Source organism: Camelina sativa, chromosome 4, assembly GCF_030686135.1.
Source record: "Camelina sativa cultivar CO46 ecotype springtype chromosome 4, ASM3068613v1".
NCBI lineage: Eukaryota > Viridiplantae > Streptophyta > Magnoliopsida > Brassicales > Brassicaceae > Camelina > Camelina sativa.
Window position 1 is genome coordinate 28,275,482 of NC_141883.1, and position 26,065 is coordinate 28,301,546.

The window sequence follows — 26,065 nt, forward strand, 5'->3', positions numbered from 1 at the left end:
ATTATACTTGTTTGATTGTGTCTGTGTAAATAAATTCACAGCATGGAAAGTGTATAATTAGGACTTTGGGGGTAACGCTCTATTCAACATTTGAAGCTTTACAAGTGACCATGTTCATATGTCAAATCCTTGGTGTTGCAACAACCAACTATCAACATATGTAACTTCTGTGACAAACGGAACTAGTGGATTACTAGAAATGCATAGTTTTGTTAGAGATACATATATTAATTAAATGTATTTGTCAATGTCAAATGTATACGATGGAAGCTATCATTTTTGTTAGATATAATTAAATAATTTTATTTAGGTCAAATGTATTTATTGGAAGCTATCAAGATTTCCATAAGCATATAATAAAGATTTTTTTAATGCTTTTTATTTCTTGTACTATTAATTAGCAAACACAATCAACAATGATAAATATTACAAACGGTGTAGCAATGTCCCTTAGCAAAAACAAAGGCCCAAGTTTGCAAACACACACACAGTCACACACTACAAATTTCAGATCAGAGTTTTATTCAAATTCTCTCCAACAAATAAAATAAATAAATTTTGTATTTGATTTACTCCGAAAAAAATAGAAACCGAGTTAGTATTCTTCCTTTTTTATATACAAAGAGGCGGAACATTTCCATTACTCTCTCTGCTCCAATGTAACCGAACCGGTTCACCATAATGCTTTTCCAATCCTCAATCAATATTTGAAAATTAAAAAAACCGGTTCTTTTGTTTAACTGTTGAACCCCACACGATTGTATTTTTTACGCTGAAAAAAATCCGAGTAAAAATTTCTCACGCACGGTTCGAAACCATTTTTTTAACGGATTGGTCAGGGATTTTTATAAACCGGTTGGTTAATCACACGACGTAGCTTTTGCCTAAGAGCATCGGCCCAAACAAGGCCCACGTCTCTTTGCTTGTTCTTCATCTCCACCATGACTAGTTCATTTGTTAGCCGGCGAACTTTAACGACGACATTGGCTACTCCATGTGGCCCTTCAAGCTTTATCGCCCTCTCCTTCTTCTTCGCGATTCTCAGATTCAACTGCTTCGCAACATCCTCGACCTTCACCATAATCTCCGCCGTGTTCTCGTCGGAGACGAACTGGTCACAATGATCCGGCGTCACGAAATTCCCGAACAACCCGGAGAGGTTCGATGACGATGCCGAAGAAATCAAATCGAAAGCGTTTAAGATTTTCCCGTTCTCCTCTAGATCGTAATCGTCGGCTTGGATTCCGATGATTTCGCTCGGATCTACTCCGTGATTGAACCACGGATCCTTTAAAATCTCCTCGACGGTGATCCGCAGTTCCGGATTCGGTTCCAAGAGACGGCGGAGCAACCGCCGTAGATCCGAAGAAGTCCAATCCGGTAATTTGTACTGAGCTTTGTGAATTTTCCGGTACAGTCCCATGATGTTGGGATCGCGAAACGGCAAGTAGCCGGCGTTGAGGAGGAACAAAACGACGCCGCACGACCAAATATCAGATTTGGAGCCGTCGTAGCCTTTCTTCAAAAGAAGCTCCGGCGCCACGTAAGCAGGAGTACCACAGAGCGTGTGGAGCATACCGTCGGGATGGATCTGCTCCTTCATCGCACTGAGACCGAAGTCGGAAACCTTGAGATCTCGATTCTCGTCGAGGAGGAGATTCTCCGGTTTCAAATCACGGTGGAAAACACCTCTCGCGTGGCAATACCTCACGGCGGAGATAAGCTGGCGGAAATATTTCCGGCTAAGACTCTCGGTGAAACGGTTGCTTGTGACTCTGGAGAAAAGCTCGCCTCCTTTGGCTAGCTCCATGACGAAATAGATCTTCGTCTTGGTGGCGAGGACTTCGGAGAGGAGCACGATATGAGGATGACGGAGACGGCGCATGACGGAGATCTCTCTCTTAACGTGCGCCGTTAGTCCATCTTTCAAACGCTTTTTTTGGACGACTTTGATCGCGACGCTTTCTCCGCCGTTTTGGAGATCCTCCGCTTGGTAGACTTTGGCAAACGCGCCGCTGCCAAGGAGTTTACCGAGATCGTATTTGCCGAACAACGCGGATTTGTTATCATCTCCGACGACGTTAACGATGATGGAATCGGACGAGTTTGAGTCTTCGGCCATATTAACAAAATAAAATAAAAACAGAGCAAAATAGAGAGAAACAGTCTACATATACAAAAAGACATGCGCGGGGTTGCCTCTTCTTATTGAAGTTTCTCAACTTGCCACGTAAGTCATTATTTTAAAACAAAAACCATTTTAATATTTTGATTTGACTTTATGATATAATTGTATTAAACAAACCAAAATGAAAGAATTAATCTTCTTTATAGGACAATTTCAAATTTCAATTCTTTGCGATTTTACTAATTCGAATTAGTTGCGATATACCATCCAGGTTAGAGATAAGAGTCAGTAATTTATTCTCTCTTTTTTTTTTCCGAGTGTGTGTGGTTCATGTATTTTTTTTTGCTGTTGTTTATTACCAAAAAAAAAAGTTGACTTGTCAGGGCAACCAAAACATCCTAATTCTTATAGTATAGTAGTATATTTCTTAAGAAAATATCATCGTTGACAAAAAAAATATTTATCGAAAAGAAGAAGAAAAGTTGGATATAATTATCTTTTTGAGTAATGATGTCGTATAGATAAACAACGTGGATTGACGTTACTATCTATTGAATGTTATAAACAAATTATTCATGAAGATGGTTTTTAATTTAATTTAAGCTTCACACTACTAATAACATTATCCAATGAGTAAATACCATTTAAATTTGAATGAGAATGTCAAAACAATAACAATTAATTGTTTAACTACTGTTTGAAATTCAATAGCTTATAATAACTACTTTTTGATAGCTGGAAATTTTTATTAATATATGGATTAATAATAGGCGATTTTTTTTTCTTCTCATAACTTATTTGAAGTTGATTTCGTGGATCCAAGTCATTCGTATGTGGAGTAAAATCATTTTAATACCCCTTTTGTTGTTGAAAAAGCCAAAATTTAATCCTTACACGTGAACTTCCGCAAAAAGAATATATGTAAAGAAGAAACAAAGGCTAAAACTCGACAAAGTAAAACAAATTTTTTAAAAAAATTAATAACTCCTGCTGATTCATATGGTTTCCCATATGTATCTCTATTATATTTCGAAACTGTATTTGCTGTATATATATTGACATTTTAGTTTGATTATGACTTTAGATAAGTGAAAGATAACACCCTACCGCTGAATCATTTCAGCAGTAACGTCCAACCGAACATCAAATCATCTCGATTGTACCATATGACCGTCGATCATCTCTATTCATCTTGAGTTCGTGGATATATCATCTGGGCGTCATTGTGTAGTCATATCCTTGTGAAACTTAACCTGCCGGGTCAACGTACTTCTTTTATATATTATGATATGGAAACATCAAACATCAATTTTTTTGAGAAGTAATACGTCACGTTCGTTTTATCATTGAATATTGATTCTCATTGTTACCATCATCACGAATAAAGACATCTTGCTTCGAGGAGACACCGTCTTTAACACCGTGATGGTATATGCAAGCCATCGACATCGTCCGTACCATCACAAGAACAACCACCGTCACTCTTAATCTAGGACGTTTCTTTTTTGTCACACATCGTCATGGTTTGATTTCTTTAATAAATATATTAAAAGATCTAGGAAGCAAAGTTTGCAAAAACAACCATTACTAAGATCTAGGACGTTCTAACAAGACAAGTTTGATGGTTTTATATGATTACAATCCATTCAATCAAATATTGAGGGATTTATTTTTGCAACTTCTCAAAGTTGAATTACGAAATTACATTACATCTTTTCCAATATGACAAATAATTTTATCCATACTCATCAGAGGAGGGGAACAACGTTTTCAAGAACACACAAATTGCTTATAACGAAAATTTGCGTTTCTGAAGTCGATCAATTCGAGTCCAAACAAAGTAAATACTCATCAATCAAATTCTATATTGGCATTCTTTTTTAAAGAGCAACAAAGCTTGTGTGTTGGGTTTACATATACAACCGAAGCTTTCACCTAATAGATAAACACACTTTACCCGTTGATCATCCAAGATTCAAATGCACGCATATGTTTCCCACACACACAAAAAAAATATACACATATATGTGAATATTCTAAGTGGTCATATATGTGACCCATAAATCCAAAAGGATTGGAAGAAAAAAAGTAGGAGTAACGCAGTGACAATCTGATGGGTTAAAGAGAAGGTTTTGGATGTTGCAATAGAAGCGTGTGATAAGAAAAGAGACATGCACTTGAGCTCTACGGAGAAGGAAGTGGGGGAGCCATACACATCTGGATGATAGATGATTTCTCCTTGACGACATTTGAATTCTCCTAAACTCCACTCCTATAGTTTCACAATTTTGTTACAAGATTACTATACAATTGATTGATCATATATCATATAATAACACACTCCTTAGTGTTTAAATATTCATGCATACCTCAAGCTGACGACCAAACGTGACAAGGATAGTGTCGGGATCGGCATGGAAAGAAAGCGGGCCTTTCCCTGAATTGACACGGAACTCGCAGTTCTTAGCCGGAAGGTGAAGGCTAAGCGTGTAATGAAGCATATCTTCGGTCTTCTCTTTGGGCAAAGGAGGGCTTTGCTCAGTTACGTTTTCATGATTATATCTGTAAACGCTGAGCACAGATTCTCCTCTTTGTATCCTCTTATCACTTTGTCTTCTTGAGTTTTCTACCATTATCTGCCCTAGTTTCCTCGCTATCCCTTCAAGTTTATCAGCTACATTCTCCATTTCTTCGCTGCAACAATTTAAATATTTAAATCAATTATTTTGGAAATATACTGGTTACTTGTGACACACATTTCACAACAACATCATCAGCAGCAAAAATTGCTAGGTTACACGTACGTATTACACAAGGTAACTATTTCGAACGAAGCTTTTATCATCTACCAAAATAAGTGTTATTGCCTTTGATCACAAATTGTTATATAGCTCTAATACTTCATCTATCAAAGATGTTTTCATACCTGAAGCAGCGGTACCTTTCAGGTCCGATATACTCGCGCGCCCATTCCATGCGCTCTTTCCACGACCGAACCCAAACGATCTCGTCCCTGTTTCCGACAACACTCCGGCGAAACCCGGTTTCTCTTCCTTCCAAAACACCGAATACCCGACCCGATTCCCTCACAAGAGACCTAAGTTCCTCCCCTGATATCCCATGGTAGCTCACACGAAACGCTCCAAACTCTCTCGCGGATCGCACCAACCGATCAACAGAGCCTTCTCTCCTCGACGCCAATAACCTAAAATCAATCTCCGCGGGGATCAGATGACGTGAACCGCAAGATTCACCTCCAGAATGAGATTCGGGAAGCGTGAGCTCAGGAACCTGAACGGATCTCTCAATGATCTCGGTGAGAATCTCGCTCGCAGCGCAACGAGAACCTCTGGCTCTAGGGATCGGAGACGGAGGTGGTGGTGGTGGAGTCAATGAAGATACGTTCAACTGGCTCCTGGTTCGCATCAGAGCCATCGGAGACAGAGAGAGAAAAGAGTCCGAAGGTCTCGGGCGGTTCTAAACTATGATCCGCCCCCAAAGAAAAAGAAAAGAAATAAAAAAGACTCGTTCAATTGTTAGAGGCACATCGTTGTTGTATTATTAGTTTCGTTTATGTTTTTCTTAAGAGAAAGTGAGGGTCCATTACGGATTTTGTATGAAGCATAATTAATATTTATTATTTTATATATGATATGGTGAATGATCATGATCATATGGGGTCTCTAACTTCATTTCAGCTGTGAATATTTGAATATGATTATGTCAGATGGAAAACGCGGTTAGACAGGGATGATGTTGCCACCTTTGGGCTGAGCCATTATGTGGGCCGCATTGAATGTGCAATTTCGGAAGCTGATGGTTTCTTTCTAGTTGCTGCGAATCAATCTAAAAGGACAAGATAGATTAGATAAGCCTTTAAAAGAGACAAAAGGCTTCGAACTTCTTCTCTTGTAAGGAACATAGTCCATGTACAGAAGAGGAGGAGGAACTCACAGCCTTAGAAAAATATCAGATCATAGCGATTATTAATTCAAAGTAATTGTAAATGTAGAACACACCTGACGACCAAGTCAAAATTATAAAACTTGTGATTAATGAACTGTATTCAGTTTTAACTTTATTTCTTTGGTCAACTTTTATTTATATTCAGTTTGAGTTATGAATAACATTTAGTTTTAGATATTAGTGAATTCTGTTATTAGGTATTTTCAGCTTGTTATGTTGATGCTATGGAACAAATAGTAGTAAACAAAACACAAAGTGGAAACATGTGATTGGATAAAATATTTTATATATACTTTTGTGGCTTCCCCTTTTAAGGGATATATATTAAAGATAATTATGCCCCATAAACTACATTTTTCCAACCGATAAATTTATATGGAAAGTCACTAGTTAGCCCGAAGTTGACATGAATGATCAAATCTTACAGAAACAAACTCTATAAAGTAAGTTAATAAGACCCCAAGTTAATCGAAGGGTCGTTGTTACTAATAGATATGATATGTATTACAAAGTGTATATCATTATAGCCATTGGCCGTCTCTGAGTTCCAATTTTTTTTTTCGTGGAGTAATTAAAAAAAAATAAAATCTGTACCAACCAAGTCTCATTTTATTTGTTTTAATTTTTTTTTTTAGATAAGTGAGTGGACCAACTAAGTTAACAAGTGTTTTCATCTACATTTTAACATACAAAATACAATAAGATAAGTGTGGTTGACACTTGAGTGAGTGTGCACATAATTGAAGTTTGAAAGGCATGCATGTGATTATAAACTAATTGGTTAGTCATAGCATCTTCCGTACGTTAGTTAGCTTCGACAGTATGGTCCCCGTTCGATTAGTCTTTAAAATTCTTCTACTCCATAGGATTTTGGGCAACACGATGACAAATTTAACTATCAAAACGAATTAGAAGCGCAGAACTATGTATATAGAATAGTTTTAAAATCTACTTACATTAAAAAAAGAAGCTGTTTGTTGTTTGCAAACGATATTAAAATTGTGTAGGTGTTGAAATAGGGAGACATGAAACAAGTTTTGTTGGCACCAAAGCTGTCGCTATCAAAGAAGATGTAATGAATGTATCAAATACCTTATAATCTCTTGTGCATGCTTCTGCGTAGACAATCCGCATCTCCCCTAATGATTTTGTTATTTCAAAGCATTCACTTTATCGAAGAAATTTACTTATCTTAAGAGAATTGCAACTAAAAATGCCTTTAAGATGACACCATCATTAATTTTGTTCTTCAGAATCTTTTATATTATCCAAGATATTTATATTTATAAAATGTAAATTGCAAATAGAAGCCCTTAATCACCATTATTGATTGATTGGTTTCTCCCTTTCAACAATATGTAACTATTATGATGTTTATCCTTATGTTAATTACTAGTGGCAAAATGATTGAAAATAACAAACCTAATAGACTCTTGTATTAATAATTTTCTGTTATGAATAATACATAATCTATACATGTGTTTTTCCAAAACTAATAAAGGCTCGGTTTTAAAACATTGCACATGTATAATTACGTAGTTTAGCTAAGCTATCTAAAACAATCATATTTTTCTAACTCTTGTTGAGGTTGTCTGATATTTGGAACACTAAATAGGCTATAACAGTCTTGTTTTGTATAATAGTCTAAACCCTAATGAGAATCAGTTATACCAAGAGACAAGCCTATCAAATGATCTTCCATTTTGATTTTTTTTTTTTTAATCTTATGTGTGGATTGATTAGAAAGAGAGAAAAAAAACAATGTATGTACATATTAATTCGATCATATGTACATATATATGAACATTTATTTTTGTTAAATACACACATTTCTTTTAGTTAAATACACATATATATTAACATTTACTTGGTTACATGATTAAAGAGCTTATTCTTAAATAATATTTTTGTATCCAAATATATCATAGAAACCACATTAGTTTGGACTTACGCCCAATAATGCGTACACCTCATTTGCTACACTCACGAAGGACAACAAAACGTCTACAAGTGCATTAGCTGCATTAAGTTCTATAGCGCCGACAATAACGAGATTTACCATGTATATAGCACATACAGGCGTCGAACCAGAACAAAAACTTTTTCATCATTTATATTTTGGTACATAACATAATTAAGAAAAATACCTTCACCATGTGTATGAATTTAATTACAATTATTTATTTTATTGTGTAACTATGATGGGAATTGTATTCATTCTTAGTCATGCGCAGGTAAGTGTAGGTGTAGCAATTGTAGATATAAATAATTAATAATTCAATCCTATCAAGGTTTCTCTAAAGATGATATACATCGAGTTCCCAAAGCTTTTTATTTCTCCACTTTCATCATGAGAGGCATTCTAATTAGATAGGGACTTGATCTTAATTTTAATATATATATATAAAATCTTACTTCTCAAATAACGTATATGCATGGGAATATGGGATAATCGCACTTGACCTTTGTTGTCATTCTCCATTATCTGAATCAAACATCTACTATTACATATATATCCTAACTTCTACATATTTTTGTCAGGAAACATCGGTCTCATTTTTATAACTAGTTTTGCAGCGCTCTTTATCAACCAAAAAGCAGACCATGCTTTATAGTTGTAATTGTCTAATGAAGTAGAAGATGGATTTGGTGAGTTCATACCCTGGTGACATTGTTCTTTATTTATAATGACGATTATATATACATAAGAAAATTATAGATGCTATGTTGCTTTTCTTGCTTTTCTTGCTTTTCTTGCTTTAATTACCATTCTAATTTAATTTTGTACTTTATACAGGTTGATGTTATGTTATTTTATATTTAGGTTTTAAATGATATTTTGAACATACGCTTAATTTCATATTTCTTATTTTAATTCGTAACTGTGTATTTTTTATGCTTAACTAAGGAATTGCAGATTTTCATTATTTTTGTATATATTCCCTCTATTTCAAATTAAATGTCGTTTAAAGATTCATCATTTGTTTCAAAATATATAATTATCTTAAGGAATACCAAAAGTATAAAATAAAATTAAGGTATATAGCAGAAAATTTAATGAGTCTTACTTTGCGTCAAATATGTAGACAATATTTATTATAAAATGGAGGGAGTAGTTTATAAAATGTTAGTAACTTCTTCATAAAAAACGAAGGAATTGAATTACAACAAAACTTGGAAGAGAAAAGGTTATATATGAAAAAATTGCTAAAACATAAATCTGAAAGTAATGAATATAATAGAAGGCAAGAGTTGGCAAATATTTTATGCTCTGAAGAACCACCAATGTGAAGTCATATTATATTTGTTTTTTTACTATATTTGTCAACAGGCCTTACTATAAGTAGAAAATAAAGTAAAAAGGAAACACTTTAGTTAATTGGTTCAGGTCAGTCTAAGATGACTTTGTGGAAGTTAAAAAAAAAAATTAAAATCAAAGGAAGTAACAGGTTCCCAATAGATAAATAAATAAAATCAATTCTAAATGCACCAAATAATAAGGGAAGCGTACATAAATACGAGGGAGAAGGAACTTAAAACATTCTTCTTCTCTCTCACACACACAAACACTCGTAGCCAGCTTCTATGGCAATCCTTTTTTCGTAGTTACCAACATATCTCTTTTGTTCTAAGTGACGAAGTGTACTGATAATAATATCTTTTATATATATACAAATATATATTTGAGGCATGTGCAGGTCCAACATGAACAGCAATGAATCTGGTGATATTATAAATGGAGAATGCGATGTTTCAACGTCATCATCCGTCATAGGAGAAACTAGTGGCAACCCCAAATTCTCCGCTGGTCTCCGTCGCATCCCTTTCAATGAGGTTTGTTTCTTTTTTCCTTTTTACATTTTCTTCTTCTTCATTTTTCCTTCATTGAGGATCAAATTAATACTGTATTAGGGAGAGACTGTTCAAACGAGTTTGCTCATTTTTGTTTTAATTTTTTGATTGATTTTTGTAAGTATTACTTACAGCCACCTTTCTCTGGGTGGTAATTATATGGAACTCTTGGAAATTGGTTTTATACTGGATTTAATGCTGCTTTTGACTGATTTATAGCATTTTATTGAATGAAAATGTAATGCATCCTTTATTTTTTTAAATGGATTGAAGAAAGCTTCATCTATATTTCACGTGATTGACAAATATATTGATCCACTTTTAATCCATATTGTCTATGTGTAGAACTGTAGATATGATGTTTGAGTTTGCATACATGTTCATATGTATGTCTAAAGATGTATCATCACTTTCCTGGACTGAGAGAGATGCTTTTTGTGTTGTACTTGTACTTTTTATTTTTTGACAGTTGGGTTGTACTTACTTAGGAAAGTGTTCTATATATGTTTCCTCTCATTCTTTTTTTTCTTTTTTCTTTTTACCAGTTCCTTTAGCTAGTTACTTATTAGTACAACAAAGTTTACTATATATGCTACTTTTCAATTTTTTTTTTGTAATCCTTATCCAGTTGTTTATGAATTCTCAGTAGTATTTCATGATACTCTTACAAGTGTATATATGTATGTGTGTGTATGTTATATGTAGTATAGTTTTACACGGTTTCATGTTTTTAAAATATCGATATTGCTAATGAAGCTCATGAATGAAATGAAAGATATATATATATATATATATATATATATATCTAAGCTGATTTTGTGTGTTCAAAAAGAAAATATCATAAAAAAAAATAAAAAGATGAGCTTTTTAGAACCCATGATGACTTTTATTTAAAAAGATCCTAGAATGTTGGTACAGTTAGCCATTCGCTTTTTCTGTCACTTGTGAATTTGATTATTCAGTTCTAAAAGTTATAGAATTTAAACTTTTTCTCTTCTTTTTCAACTTTCTCATCCCAGTCCCAGTGGCCATGTGATGCGACCATCTTCCTCGTGCTTACAATTTGCTCTTCATTTTATAATGGTATACAATATTCTTTTCCGTATTCTATGTCCTTCTGTTTCACAATAAAAATTATTTATTATTCAAATCTAAATTCATTTGTATCACATCACAATATTGATACAAACATATGAATTTATATTTAAAGTGTGATACAAATTTTTAATCAGTCTAATACTAAACATTTCTTGTATATGATATTAAAGACTAAATCATATATATATTTTTTGAACAAACAGACTAAAACATATATGTATATTCAGTCTAATATATGTATATATATATATACATATATATATATATATGTATATATATATATATGAAGGAAAAATTCTTCTTCTTTGCTCAATGCGCTTATTTCTATATATATATATTACTAATATTTTCTTGAGTGCGTTTTGCTAGAACTAGAAGCCTATAACACTAAAATAGTAAATAGCTGTTGTATAATATTAAAACAAACCTAACAAAAATCGTATATTTTTTATATGTTTTCCCATGCAGGTGGGAGAGGAGATGGCGTCACTCACAAAAATAGCATGCCCGATTGTGATGACATCACTGCTCATTTTTTCAAGATCAATAATTTCAATGTGGTTCCTGAGTCACCTCGGAAAAGTAGAACTCGCTGGCGGTGCGCTTGCCATGGGCTTCGGAAACATCACCGGAGTCTCCGTACTCAAAGGCCTTTCCGTTGGTATGGACCCAATATGTGGCCAAGCCTTCGGAGCTAAACGTTGGACCGTACTTAGCCATACGTTTCAGAAAATGTTCTGTCTTCTAATTGTCGTCTCCATTCCAATCGCCTTTGCGTGGCTTAACATCGAACCCATCTTCCTCAAGTTGGGTCAAGACCCGGATATAACCAAAGTCGCCAAAATCTACATGCTCTTTTTCGTCCCTGAGCTCTTGGCTCAGGCCATGCTCCACCCCTTGCGAACGTTCCTCAGAACGCAAGGCCTGACTTCACCGCTAACAATATCTGCCATTGTGTCCATCCTTCTTCATCCTGTCTTCAACTACGTCTTCGTCGTGCGTATGCGTTTAGGCGTTAAGGGTGTTGCGATCGCAATGGCTTTTAACACTATGAATATCAACGTGGGACTTCTAGTTTACACGTGCTTCTCGGATTCTATCATCAAACCGTGGGAAGGGCTCGCTTTGCGGTCGCTTTTCCGCGGCTGGTGGCCACTGCTTTCTCTAGCCGCACCAAGCGCTATCTCGGTGTGCTTGGAGTATTGGTGGTATGAGATCATGCTTTTTCTTTGTGGGCTTCTTGGGAACCCTAAAGCGAGTGTAGCCGCCATGGGAATACTGATTCAGACCACGGGGATATTATACGTAGTCCCGTTTGCGATAAGCAGCGCCATTGCTACCCGTGTAGGACACGCGTTAGGAGGCGGCCAACCCACACGGGCTCAATGTACGACTGTGATTGGTTTGATACTTGCAGTAGCGTACGGGTTAGCAGCTGCTGTTTTTGTAACGGCGCTTAGGTCGGTTTGGGGAAAGATGTTCACGGATGAACCGGAGATTCTCGGGCTGATTTCATCCGCGCTTCCGATATTGGGGCTTTGTGAGATTGGAAACTCGCCGCAGACGGCTGCATGCGGAGTCTTGACGGGGACGGCGAGGCCTAAAGATGGTGCACGCGTTAACCTATGCGCATTCTACATTGTAGGGTTGCCTGTGGCAGTCACGACTACGTTTGGGTTTAAGGTTGGGTTTCGTGGGCTATGGTTTGGACTGTTGGCTGCACAGATGACGTGTTTGGTAATGATGCTTTATACGTTGATCCGTACGGACTGGAGCCATCAAGTGAAGCGGGCTGAGGAACTTACATCCGCTGCAGCCGATAAAAGTCACTCGGAAGAAGAAACCGTCCATGCTGAAGTAGAAGACGAAGATGATGTTGGTAGTAATGATCTGGAGATTGGTTTACTACAAAACACGAATTGACTAATCTAGAAATGTTAAAATTATCAATCGACAATTTTAACGGATTTTTAATGATATAGGAATTATTTTTTGGCAAACTAAAATACCAAAGATATTAGATTTAATTTGTGTCCGAACTGTTAACCAATATTTTGGCCAAAGAGTCACTACCATTTAATTTTTTGAGCTTAGCTTTTATTAACATGTAAGCTAATATGGTCTTTATATATTTTCCTTTTTCACATATGTATCTTACTATCTTTCTATGTGTATGTCGGGATTCAGAACTCAGAAGTACGTAGTGAAGAACAGTTGTCACGATATTTGATGTTTTAAATCAAATGGCTTTGACTAGTGTATACAACAAGCAACAAGCCTGATTCGGTCTAAACCCAACCCCACCCCCACCCAATCATATGTGGTAGACCTAAACCATTGCTTAATTCTCTTTTGTTTGACACATAACTGTACAAAAATCTAGAGTGATCCACAATAATTGTTAATATACTAGTATGAAGAAGATTAATTATGTATACATTTTCTCCAACCTATATGTGTGTGTATCATGTATTTCTATATTGAATCAATCACAACATCTTGCATCATCCTGTCTAGCTATATGGTACGTATACCTAAAATACTTTTTTTTTTTTCTTTCCTCTCGTAAAAGTTGTTGTCGACCATCGTTTTATATATCCACCTCCAACAACACTTACCTCTCGCTAGTATAATCGTTGAGATCATGGTTACCAATATTATCAATATACGTTCATGTGCCCCATACGGCTTGAAAATCTCAAATGTCGCAAAATGCACCAAAACTTACTCCCAGACACGTATAAATTTAGATTTCATCTCATTTTCCATGTGAAATTTTAATTACACCATCTTAATAAGATGATTCTTTCAATCCCCAACAAATTGAGTCGCAGTATAGCATTGACAGTATTCTTATTTTGAATCCTCCTACTAAGTATGGTTACGTTCATGTTTGATGTTATATTAAATTTTTCATAGGTTTCTCTAAATCAAAATTACCTTACAAAGAATAGATATATCCTTTTTTAGTATTCCTTGTCTATTGTCATTTCCGTCTTCAGGCTTTTTCACCAAGTTTGATTGCAATTTCTAACACGTGTTGAGATTGAAATGTATTGCAATTTCTAACACACATTACAGTTAAAATAAGGGATCAATTTATATAAGTCCTCCTGATAAAGTTAAAATGTACCTCATAGAGTTCTGGTGGATCGTACCAGTAAAACACACTACACCTAGTTTTACCAAATAAGGCTAGAAATAGTACTACAGTAGTAATGGGACGAAGGGAGGAGTGATGGTTTTGAATAGCAAAGGCAATAATTATAGAATTCAGGCAACCGACCGTGCCCCAACTTACCAATGTGTGATGGCGGATCCAAAAACCTTTTTTACCGGGATCGAAAATACAATTCAAAGAGAAATTGTTTTATAACATGAATGTTTTTCTTTTGTCAAATAGACTCATGCTATAAATTAAGTTAGATTTTTTGCTCTATTAGAAAAAGAAAATGAGAAGAATAAAAACATATAAAATGATAGAATTTTTTCAAATGAGCTGCCGAAATATGAAAAGCAAATAAAAAACAAATTTGATTATAGATTACGGAATAAAGAAACTATTTTTGTGAGTTCATTATAATAAATTGCATTAAAACTAATAAATTTAAACCATATAATATATATATATACATGGAGGGTCATTTGACCCCACACCATTGTACCTGGATCCGCCATTGTGCATAATGCATTCAGTATTTATTATGTTTATCAGTCAATAAAGACGACCCTTCTACATACAATATGGGCTGTGGGACGGCAGGACTAACCGACACCTTCTCGGTGTATATCTTTCCTTACGGCGGAAAGCGTTTATACAAAAGAACCAATTATGTTTTAATAACCTAGAGACATCCTAAAAGAAAAATCCCTATTTGAAAAAAATTCAAAACCTCCAACTGTTTTCAAGGCTAGGAGTCAAAATAAACTAAGGCTTTTTCGTTTGTTGATATATTTTTCTTGTCCATTAACTTTTGAATTGAGAGAATATCGTCTATTCATTCGAAAAAGGGTAAACTTATGCAGTCACTCTTTCGATACAAAAAAAACACTTTAATTTGTAAAACAGTTTTTGTGTTGGATACACGATGTTTAGTGATATCCAAAGTCCTACATAGTTAGGATATAGGACCTGTACATTAACTAAGGGCAACAACCAACTACTCCGATCCGTTACTACTCTATAAACACTCACTCCCCCAACACTCTTCACCATCCATCACTACACACATCTCCTTTTGTAAACCAACAAATAAGAAAAAAAGGCCTACGTCAGTGATCAATATGGCCATAGGGATGAAGTTTGCATGCTTGGTCTTGGCATGCATGATTGTGGCTGGTCCAGTCACAGCTAACGCGGCTCTGCTCAGTTGTGACGCCGTTCACAACTACTTGGCACCGTGCATTGTCTACGTGATACAAGGTGGTGTCATTCCCCGAGGTTGCTGCAACGGCGTTAGAAACCTTTACAGCACGGCCCATACGACCGCAGACCGTCAGCAAATTTGCGGTTGCATTCAACAGAACGCTAGACGCGTAGGATCTGTTCTTAACCCTGGCGCTGGCCGTGCAGCTGGAATTCCAAAGGCATGTGGAGTCAAAATTCCATACAAGATCAGCTATAGCCTCAACTGCAAGACGTATGTTAATCTCTCTCTCTCCCCACCCCCTCTCAGATATATATGCATATATACCGTAAATTAAAGGAGTTTTAAAGAAAAAAAAACTAGATATATATGCATGTGTTATAACGGCGTTGTATTATGTGGTTGCAGCGTGAGGTGATGAGCGACGGTGAGATGAAGCTACTAGCGGAAGTTTCGAATATTAAAAAATGGACAAGATAATATTAAGTAATTATGTTCGAACTTCGAATGGCTGTTTTTAATTTCTATCGTGGTGTTCCCGTTATATAGTCGTCTGTGTGTACTATGTTCCCAAACAACGTTATATGAATTTCAGACTTGAAGTTTATTAATTAAGTTACTCTATATTTTTACTAAAGCTTTTAATTTAGTTCAATCGACGATATGAGAATCTTTATTATTTTGCATTGCATTGGGAAGTGTTAAGATCGACTCAAATAAATAAAGTTAACTTAGGCAACCTCAACGGTAGGTTTTAATTTTGAGGTTCTTATGTACTGTTTTAATTTTTAATGAATATATTATGTACTGTTTATAATAAGAACTCTTAAACTTTTAACTAAAATTATCCTTTCCAATGGTAGGATATAATTTTTAGTCTCTTAATTTTAAAAATAAAGTTTTTTGAAATTAAATTTTTTTAAATATAATAGAAATAGTATAAATGTTTAAACATTTAGGATTTTATAAAAATGGAAAAATATTACATTTTATTGTGTTACCAAATGAAACTAATGGCCTAAATTCGTTTTAACAACTCATGAAATCAAAATCATAGTTCATGTCATATTCAAAGGCATACCCAATATAGACACATACGACCTTTGGTGTATTCAAGACTTTACCAAGCGACTACATCAATGCTCCATAAACTTTCATTAGCTAAGAAACAGAGATTTAGATCAGCTCAAAAACAAGAAAAATGAAGCTTATGAATGGGGGATAAAATGAATATATTACTTGTTGTGTATCAACTTGGTCAGCTTTGTTCAAGACAACACGGATCTTGTCTTGGTTACCACACAGAGATGTTATCACCCGTTACCACAACTGGAGTTGAAATAGCTTCTTTCCCTGTAAATGCTAGAGGCAAGTTGATTCCTTGCAATGCCATCCAGTCAATCTCTCTCTCCCATTTCTCCCATCCCCACCAAACATATGAATCTAGAAGTAAACAAGAAAGCAGAAGCAGGAGCAGCTATGTGACGTGAGTGATTCATTACATAACCATTGACACATTAGAAAAGTTTGATTCCAAGACGTGTATATGTCTTACAGCTAGATGTAACAACATTTTGGTAATAGTGTCCAGGCTGTGGAACAGAGGCAATCTGAATGCCACCAGTCTTGTCCCAAGAAACATGAGCATTACATTTATACTTCAAATACCAATGGAGACCAGAAGCAATCTCAACTCCAGTTGTGCCTTTAATCCTGAAATCCAAGTTAGAAATAAACAAAGCTTGGAAGAGAATAATCTCTGGTAGCTACTCCCACCACAAACATCCTATTGAAACAAAAAAAACAATCACTACCGTAAAATCTAACTCTAGCACAACAAGGTTAAAGGCAAAAAAAGAAGACCTTTTGAGATGATTTTGAAATCAAAGCTACGAAAATGTGTGGGAAGTAGACCCTTAGCTGCTGATTCTTGTACATACCAAATTGGTCGTAGAGAATCTAAACAGTCAAGCAGACTATCGATAGTAGGATGTTGCTTTGACGAAGATTGAGAGTGAAAAGAAAGAACCAACAACACAAACAACACCAATTTGATCATGGAATGCATGTTGATACTCTTCCAAGATGCATCCTATAGAAACACCAATAATGCCGTTTATATATAACATACAATTATCTAGTTTATTGACTAACAATATACATCCATAAGTTACAGAAACAATCCAACACACACACAAAAAACATTATCATCGGATACTACTAATTTCACCGGAGATTTGCATATATAATAGGAGGAAGAACTAAAAGCGAGAGTCTCGTGGATGGTACCTGACCGGGAGCGTAAGCTTGAGCAAGAGCAGCAGTGGAGGGATCAGGTTTCGACGGTGAAGGTAGTGAGATCAAAGCCTGCTTTTTATAGTGTTGGCCTCTCTGCTCGTCTAGTAGCTTCGATTCCAATCTCCTCCGATTCCATCTCCAATGATTCCAACCGATTCGATCTCCTCCGATTAAGAGATTCGCGACAGAGAGCGAGAGAGAGGATGGGGAAGGACACAATCGGGCAAAAAAATAATTGCTCTTAATAAAACTTTTCATCCAATCATGCGCTGACACGTCACAGTCTCTTATCTAAAATCGAGTATACTAAATAAGAGGAGCTTTTCTTTCTTTTTTTTCCTTTCTGATTTTTTTTTTTCTACTTTTCTACTAAAACTTCTCTTAAAACCCTTCATTGGAGATAACCTATACTGGACGATAGAAATTAAACGTACACCTGTGGAAAGAAAACTATTGGCAATAAATGGCATATATGTTTCTTACTACAATAGAACCCATAATAAATGACATGTTTCTCACTACAATAATTGATAGTATATAGTACGTCAATAAACTTTATTTTGGTGGCATTATCACTCTTCAGATAAAATCGAATTAACATGTCAAAATAATAGACCAGAGGTCCTACATAATTAGGAACCTCTACATTATATTAGATGAGCGAGAACAACAACCAATCCCAGTATCTTTTTTTTCCACTGTAGTCTATCGCATTTACGTTGCACTCACTCCCCTGATCAATCTCTTCATCATCTATCACTATACACACTTCTCCTTTTGCAAACCAAGAAAGAAAAAAAATTCTAACTAAGAGATCAATATGGCTGGAGTGATGAAGTTAGCATGCTTCATGCTTGGTCTTGGTTTGCATGATCGTGGTCGGTCCAATCACAGCTAACGCGGCTCTGAGTTGTGGCGCCGTTAATAGCAACTTGGAACCGTGCATTGGCTATGTGATGCAAGGTGGTGACATTCCCTCAGACAGCATGGCCGCCCGTACGACCCCAGACCGTCAGCAAGCTTGAGGTTGCATTCAAAATGCCGCTAGAGGCCTAGGCTCTGGTCTCAAGTCTCAACGCTGGCCGTGCAGCTGGAATCCCTAAGACATGTGGAGTCAATATTCCTTACAAAATCAGCACCACCAACTGCAAAACGTATCCCAATCTCTCACATATATACAACAAGCCTGATTTGGCCCAAACCCAACCCCGGCCCACTCAATTAAATGTGGTAGACATGAACCGTCGCTTATTCTCTCTTGTTTGACACATTTGCAATTGACCGAAATTTAGAATAATCCATAATAGTTACGTTATATTTTCCCCAAACTATATAAGTGTGCATCGTGTACATCTACTTTCACTTTTCTTGTCATCAACTCTTGCATCATTATGTCTATATTATACCTAAATTAATTATCTTCTTCTTTTCTTTTCTTTTTTCCTTTCTCTTGTGAAAGTTGTTGTCGATCGAGGTTCCTTATATCCACACCTCCAACAACACTCTCACTGGTGTCATCTTTGAGATGGTTACAATTAAAATGAATGTGCTCCTCAACTTCAGTATGTGAACATAACATAATCAGTAATCACCGCTATAAGTTATTTGATGTATGTGAAGCGAATTTTCAGTCCATACTACCATTTGAGTCAAATGATGTTCATTTGCCGGTGTGCGCCATATGGCCAGACAATCTCAAATGTCGTAAAATGCGCCAAAAACATACGCCTAGACACGGTACTGCTCAAATATATCATAAAATGTTTAATATGGTGGAAGTTACATGTTGATGGGGTAGCTTCGAGTAACATCAAAACAGTGGTAAAAAGTATTAAAAAATCTCGTAGCAAGATAAGAATAAAAAATACAAAATAATGTTGTTTGCTAAATTTTATAGATTTTTCCAAATCAAAATCGATTAGTAATCGATGGTTTAACATTCGCTATATATTATTTTACACATATTCTTATGAATTATTCTAGATTTCATCTCATTTTTTATGTGGTGATACTCCTTTCAAATGAGATGGTTATTTATATCCATCACAAATTGAGTCGCGCACTTCAGCACTGACAGTATATCTTATATTAATCCTTCAACTTGGTTAAGCTTTATGTTCAGGTACTATTTCACATTGCATAAGTTTCTAATTTTGTATATCCTTTCTTATTATTTGTTGTCTATGTAATTTTCGTCATCAAATTTTGTCACCTAAGTTTGATTGCAATTTCTAAGAACACGTATAGAGGTTGAAATATAATTCAATTTCTATAACACGTATAGATATTGCGATTTCTAACACGTATAGAGGTCCTTACCATGCGTAGTTATATGATATCGTATGCATTGAATACTTATACCAATGTACCTTTATGCTCACACGTGTTGTGCGTACAGACGATGCGTTGCATGTGGCATTACTACCGGTGCCTAATTATAAGAAAAAAAAAAAACCTAAACTAAAGGAAAAAGGCGTAAATCATGTAGCCTTAATTTAGGCACCGACAATATTAATTTGAAACAGTAAATTACTTATATTTTTGCCGTTCTACTTAACAGCAAATAAGTGTTACATAAACTTTTAAAAAGCTTGTTTTGACGTGTGACTAAAGCCAAATAGGGGACATTTGAACTCGTCGGACCGAAAGAACACCAGTTAAATACTATGGAACTATTGTGGTACCACGATGAAAAGTAGTAAAGTACTGATTACTGAATAAAAATTTCTTAACATATACTGAAAACAATAAAAGGAAAAATGGTAATAAAAATATAGGACATGGAGACTCTAATCTTTGAGTTAATTAATGCGGTTCTCGTCGTTCGGACCGGGTATGTATGTATGCGAGAAAATATCGCCGCGCGTTAAATATTTAATTAGTGACTTAAGACTAGAAATAGTACCAGTAAAATACACCACACCTAGTTTTACCAAAATAAGACTAGAAATAGTACAGTAGTAGTTATGGGACGAAGGATGAGTGATGGTTTTGACAAGCAAAGCCAATAAGTATAGAGTTCAGGCAACCGACCGTGACCCCATCCTACCCATGTGTGGTGCATTCAGTATTTATTATGTGTATCAGTCAGTTTTTCACATAAAGACGAACTTTCTACATACAATCTAATATCTACGTACGGTGTGGGAAGGCAGGACATCTTCTTAGTGTATATCTCTCACGGAGGAAAACTTCTATACAAGTTCTTTTAATAATAAAAAAAAATCATTCATTAACTAAATTAATCATATTAATTATATATAGGAAAACGTTGTTTTCATCTTTGACCTAGAGATGTTTAGTGACTTCACAAATCGTATATGTAAAATAGTTATCTTCTTATCCACCACACAACTATAGTTTTGGAATAATTATAAAAAAAGAATCAGAATGCAAAATAAAATGTATTTTGGTGGAGTTCATATGATAAATTTTGAATGAACATGTCAAACAAAATAGATGAGTGGTCCTACATAGTTAGTAATTAAGACCTCTACACATTAATTGAGGACAACAACCAACTACTCCGTTTACCTCTACTACTCTATAATCTATCGCGCATTCACATTACATAAACATACACTTTCCTTTTCTCTATATAAACACCCACTCCCGCAACACTCCTCATCATCCACTATCACTACACACATCTCCTTTTGCAAACCAACCAAAATACAAAAGAAAAAAACTAAGTCAGTGATCAATATGGCCGGAGTGATGAAGTTGGCATGCTTGTTCTTGGCCTGCATGATCGTGGCCGGTCCAATCACAGCTAACGCGGCTCTGAGTTGTGGTGCCGTTAGCAGCAACTTGGCACCGTGCATTGGCTACGTGATGCAGGGTGGTGCCATTCCCCCAGCTTGCTGCAACGGCGTTAGAAACCTTAACAGCATGGCCCGTACGACCCCAGACCGTCAGCAAGCTTGTAACTGCATTCAGAGTGTCGCTAGAAACCTAGGATCTGGTGTCAACGCTGGCCGTGCAGCTGGAATTCCCAAGGCATGTGGAGTCAACATTCCTTACAAGATCAGCACCAGCACCAACTGCAAGACGTATGTCAATCTCTCACTCTCTTTGAGCTAGATATATAATTTGTTTTTGTTTCTTTTGGATTAAATATTGCAAAGGTTATATTAACGGTGTTGTGTTAATTTGTACATGTGGTTGCAGCGTGAGGTGAAGGGCGACAGGTGAAGCTACTAGCGGACGTTTCGAATATTATATAAAAAGGATGAGATAATATTAAAATAAGATGTTCGAATGGCTGTTTTTAGAGTTTTTTTTTTTCCTTTAATTTTCCCTGTCTTTTTCTATCGTGGCGTTCATATTATGTGATCGTCTGTACTATGTTCGCAAACAACGTTATATGATATTTTCAGACTTGGAGCTTTAAGTTTATTCTGTCTTTTTCTTACTAAAGCTTGCTTTAGTCGTTTAATACTAGTTAAAGAAATAATTAATATGCATTACAGTTGGGAAGTATCGAGTATGGCAACATTTTGTATTTAAATTGAATTATAACGGAACCAAAATGCATACTAATTTTAGCGTCAATAATTGGGACGTCAGATGGACTAAATGAATAAAGTAAACGGGACATTCTCCAATTTTGTGTGTTCCACAGAATGATAATAATCTCCAAGTTTGTAATAATATTAGTTTGAAAAAGATGGATTGCGGTAATATCTATGGTATTGTGGGAAATAGACCGACATTTTTTTAGTGATATCCCTTATGCAAATGAACAATATAACATTCATTTAACTAAAATCAGATTAATTATAGTAGAAAAGAAGTTGTTTTCATCTTAAACCTAGCTACAGACATCATTAAACAAAAATCCGATCGAAAACAATTAACTTGATTTGATGATAATAGTAACTTGATTTGATAACCGAGAGACAATCTAATATCGATGGTACTGTGGGAACAAACCGACATTTTCTTGGTGTATATCCCTTTACGGAGGATAATTTTTATGCAAAAGAAAAAATAATATAAATATTCAGTCATTTAACTAAAAATCAGATTAATAATTATAGGAAAGACGTTGTTTTCATCTTAAACCTAGCTAGAGAGTAGAGACATCATTCAACAAAAATATTTGTTTCAATTAAAATCTCTAATTGTTAGTTTGTTCACATAGTCCAAATAGTTAAACTCATGTTTTCAGGCTTTTTCGTTTGTTGATTTTTCTTGTCCATTGATTTTTGAATTGAGAGATTATATCGTCTCTGCATTCGAAAAAGGGTAAACTTATGCAGACACACTTTAGACATGGAAAAAGATTAATTAGTCTTTGCAAAACAGTTTTCATGTTAGACGATGTTTAACTTTCTATGTAAAATAACTATCTTCTTATCACACAGCTATAAGTTTCAAATAATTATAAAAATGACTTAGAATGCACGTACATAAAAAAAATGTATTTTGGGTAGAGTTATCACTTTTCATATGATAAAATTTGAATTAACATATCAAACAAATTTAGTTGAGTGGTCCTCAAAGTTAGGAATTAGGACCTCTACACATTAAATGAGGACAACAACCAACTACTCGTTACCTCTACTCTATAATGATCTATCGCATTCATATTACAAACATACACTTTCCCTTTTCTCTATATAAGCACCCACTCCCGCAACACTCTTCATCATCCAATATCACTACACATCTCATTTTGAAAACCAACTAAAGAAAGAAAATAAAAAACAAAGTCAGTGATCAATATGGCCGGAGTGATGAAGTTGGCATGCTTGTTCTTGGCCTGCATGATCGTGGCCGGTCCAATCACAGCTAACGCGGCTCTGAGTTGTGGCGCCGTTAACAGCAACTTGGGACCGTGCATTGGATACGTGCTGCAAGGTGGTGTCATTCCCCCAGCGTTAGAACCTTAACAGCATGGCCCGTACGACCCCAGACCGTCAGCAAGCTTGTAACTGCATTCAAACCGTCGCTAGAGGCCTAGGCTCTGGTCTCAACGCTGGCCGTGTAGCTGGAATCCCCAAGGCATGTGGAGTCAACATTCCTTACAAGATCAGCACCAGCACCAACTGCAAGACGTATGTTAATCTCTCACTCTCTGTCAAATATATGTTATAACTTGTTTTTGGGTTAAATATTTGGAATGGTTATATATATTAACGGTGTTGTGTTAACTTGTATGTGGTTTTGCAGCGTAAGGTGATGGGCGACGGGTCACAGATGAAGCTATACTAGCGTGACGTTTCGAATATTATATAAAAAGGATGAGATATCATATTAAAATAAGATGTTCGAATGGCTGTTTTTAGAGTTTTTAATTTCCCCTGTCCTTTTCTATCGCGGCGTTCACATAATGTGATCCTCTGTACTATGTTCGGAAACAACGTAATATGAAATTTCAAACTTGGAGTATAAATTAACTTGTTCTGGTCTGTGTTTCTTAATAAAGCTTGCTTTAATTAATAATCATTATATATATATATATATATATATATATTATCTAGAAAGTTGGGAAAGCTACAATTGAGTGACACCTAATTTTTTTATTGGTGCTATTACTTTGAAAAGTAAAGAAAAAAGAGGAAAAGGATCATTTAAAATTAGTTTCTTAAAAAACTTTTAGATATATGTACTCCAATTCGATAAGTATAATAGTAGACCCATTTTATAAAGACTACAATAAGTGGATTATTAATTTTTGTATTTTAAGTTAATAATTTCAAAACAGTTACAATGATGTCTTTAATTAATAATCATTATATATATATAGAAAAAGATTAATATGCAGTATGGTAATCTTAAACAAGAAATGACAAATTAAATCCACAGTAATTTAACGACTTGTGAAAGCTAAGTGTATGTATCAAGTCCTAAATTACTGTGGACTTTAGTTGTGTTTCCGACGTCCGTTTTGAAAACATCATCGTTTTAGGAAAACCCTACGCCATAGTTGAAGCGAAGCAGCATATCTCTCAGTGGTTTTGAATCTCTCTCTCTCTTTCTTACAGAGATCTATTCTTCTTCTTCGCTCTCACCAAATATGAAGCCCATCAGACAATCATCAGAAACCCAGAGCCTCCAGCCTACGTCTGTCCTGCACCTCCCACCACAAAGTCTACTCCTGCATCTTCTCGGTGGTTTAATTCATAGGTAAGTCTACTATCGATTAACTTCTCTGTTAAAAGATGACGGAGATGAAGAAATTCATCTTTGCTTTTTCTTTTTCTTCGATTGCTTCTCCTCTTCTTTCTTTTTCCACTCTCTTTTTCATACAACACAAATGAGTTCCATTGTGTTTTATTTCAAACAGAACTTTTATGTTCTTTTTGTCATTGCAATAACAGCCATTGTTATTGTCCTTTCTCTTTTGGTGGTACTGTGTTAAATTCCATCACACTGGTGGTGGTGGTGGTGAGCTTGAGCTCTCCAAGCTCAATTTTGCAGAAGAAGAGGAGCTTGGAGAGGAGCTTGAAGAAGAAGAAGAAGAAGAGGATGAGCTTGGAGAAGACGAAAACGAGCTTGCAGAAGAGGAGAATGGAGGAGGAGAAAATGGAGTTTGGAGAAGATGATGGAGGTTTTCATCAGCTCCGAGTCCTGAAATTTTTCTTGATTACGCAATATAATCTACTAGTTTCAAGTGAGGGTTTATGAAAAGGATAAAAGGGTTTATTTCTAGGAAACTGTTTTTTTTTTACCAAAATACAGTAATCAAAAAACAACTTATGATGTATTATTACGAAATTTTGATTAAAAAAAAACATGTTACCATTTCTGTGATATTCTTGTATATTATGTATTATACATCATCTTGATAGACAACGCAAATAAGATAGTTTAAAATTGTGAAGAATTGGTTTAAATCTTTTTCAGTTCTTGAAATGTTTAGGCATACTATGAGCAAAACATAAGAAAAATATGAGCAAAACATAAGAAAATATAAAGTATTATTATTTTGAAAATGTATATAATAAAAAGTTGTGATACATTTTTATCTACAATTGAGTGACATGTGGTTTTTTAATTGGTGTTAGTACTTTGAAAAGAAAAGATAAAAGAGGAAAAGAATCATTTTAAAATAACTTTCTTTAAAAACTTTAGATATGTGTACTCCATTTTGATATACTAGACCCATTTTATAAAAGACTATACATGCTTTATTAATTTTGGTATTTTAAGTTAATAATTTCAAACAGTTACAATGATTTTTCTGATAATCTCTCTTAAATATAAATGACTAAAAATAGTTTATTGGTTTTAAATATTTTTCCTAAATATTACTGATTAAAAAATAATTAGTGGAAATATTATTGATTGAAAATTAAATACGTGGAATTTTAACTCATTGTATTTTTGGGTAAATGTGATGAGCATT

The 26,065-nt window shown here is 35.1% G+C and overlaps 4 protein-coding genes, 1 long non-coding RNA gene and 3 pseudogenes across 6 annotated transcripts; 6 read left to right on the forward strand and 2 right to left on the reverse strand.

Annotated features, from left to right (window-relative positions):
• Nucleotides 1-543: 543 nt before the first annotated feature.
• On the reverse strand, nt 544-2,579 carry LOC104784257 (CBL-interacting serine/threonine-protein kinase 22). The gene has a single exon (XM_087510962.1). It carries the CDS (start codon nt 2,120-2,122, stop codon nt 836-838), a length of 1,287 nt encoding a protein of 428 aa, XP_087367088.1. The 5' UTR covers nt 2,123-2,579; the 3' UTR covers nt 544-835.
• Nucleotides 2,580-3,973: 1,394 nt separating this feature from the next.
• On the reverse strand, nt 3,974-5,746 carry LOC104782290 (gibberellin 2-beta-dioxygenase 8). Its single transcript, XM_010507177.2, has 3 exons — nt 5,055-5,746; nt 4,498-4,822; nt 3,974-4,400 (listed from the first exon to the last, which is right to left on the reverse strand). Exons 1-3 carry the CDS (start codon nt 5,561-5,563, stop codon nt 4,173-4,175), a joined length of 1,062 nt encoding a protein of 353 aa, XP_010505479.1. The 5' UTR covers nt 5,564-5,746; the 3' UTR covers nt 3,974-4,172.
• Nucleotides 5,747-11,506: 5,760 nt separating this feature from the next.
• Nucleotides 11,507-12,967, forward strand: LOC104784258 (protein DETOXIFICATION 53 pseudogene; annotated as a pseudogene).
• A 2,260-nt stretch (nt 12,968-15,227) lies between these two features.
• On the forward strand, nt 15,228-16,022 carry LOC104782291 (non-specific lipid-transfer protein 1-like). The gene is made up of 2 exons (XM_010507178.3): nt 15,228-15,684; nt 15,820-16,022. The coding sequence occupies exons 1-2, from the start codon at nt 15,329-15,331 to the stop codon at nt 15,827-15,829; spliced, it is 366 nt and encodes a 121-aa protein (XP_010505480.1). The 5' UTR covers nt 15,228-15,328; the 3' UTR covers nt 15,830-16,022.
• A 2,507-nt stretch (nt 16,023-18,529) lies between these two features.
• On the forward strand, nt 18,530-18,975 carry LOC104784259 (non-specific lipid-transfer protein 1 pseudogene; annotated as a pseudogene).
• A 2,363-nt stretch (nt 18,976-21,338) lies between these two features.
• Nucleotides 21,339-22,107, forward strand: LOC104782295 (non-specific lipid-transfer protein 1). Its single transcript, XM_010507182.2, has 2 exons — nt 21,339-21,761; nt 21,880-22,107. Exons 1-2 carry the CDS (start codon nt 21,415-21,417, stop codon nt 21,887-21,889), a joined length of 357 nt encoding a protein of 118 aa, XP_010505484.2. The 5' UTR covers nt 21,339-21,414; the 3' UTR covers nt 21,890-22,107.
• A 1,256-nt stretch (nt 22,108-23,363) lies between these two features.
• Nucleotides 23,364-24,109, forward strand: LOC104782293 (non-specific lipid-transfer protein 1-like; annotated as a pseudogene). Its single transcript, XR_015597583.1, has 2 exons — nt 23,364-23,771; nt 23,887-24,109. The product of XR_015597583.1 is annotated as a non-specific lipid-transfer protein 1-like (transcript).
• A 284-nt stretch (nt 24,110-24,393) lies between these two features.
• Nucleotides 24,394-25,470, forward strand: LOC147946279 (uncharacterized). Its single transcript, XR_015597584.1, has 2 exons — nt 24,394-24,843; nt 25,038-25,470. It is a non-coding gene; the product is annotated as an uncharacterized LOC147946279 (long non-coding RNA).
• The last annotated feature ends 595 nt before the right edge of the window (nt 25,471-26,065 follow it).

Excerpts from the sequence above, each read along its gene's own strand:
- LOC104782291 (XM_010507178.3), top strand. The coding sequence starts at position 15,329 with ATGGCCATAGGGATGAAGTTTGCATGCTTGGTCTTGGCATGCATGATT.
- LOC104784257 (XM_087510962.1), bottom strand. The coding sequence starts at position 2,122 with ATGGCCGAAGACTCAAACTCGTCCGATTCCATCATCGTTAACGTCGTC.
- LOC104782295 (XM_010507182.2), top strand. The coding sequence starts at position 21,415 with ATGGCCGGAGTGATGAAGTTGGCATGCTTGTTCTTGGCCTGCATGATC.
- LOC104782290 (XM_010507177.2), bottom strand. The coding sequence starts at position 5,563 with ATGGCTCTGATGCGAACCAGGAGCCAGTTGAACGTATCTTCATTGACT. Across the intron at positions 4,823-5,054 it reads GAAAGGTACCGCTGCTTCAG|CGAAGAAATGGAGAATGTAG; the intron begins GTATGAAAACAT and ends AAATTGTTGCAG. Across the intron at positions 4,401-4,497 it reads CGTTTGGTCGTCAGCTTGAG|GAGTGGAGTTTAGGAGAATT; the intron begins GTATGCATGAAT and ends GTGAAACTATAG.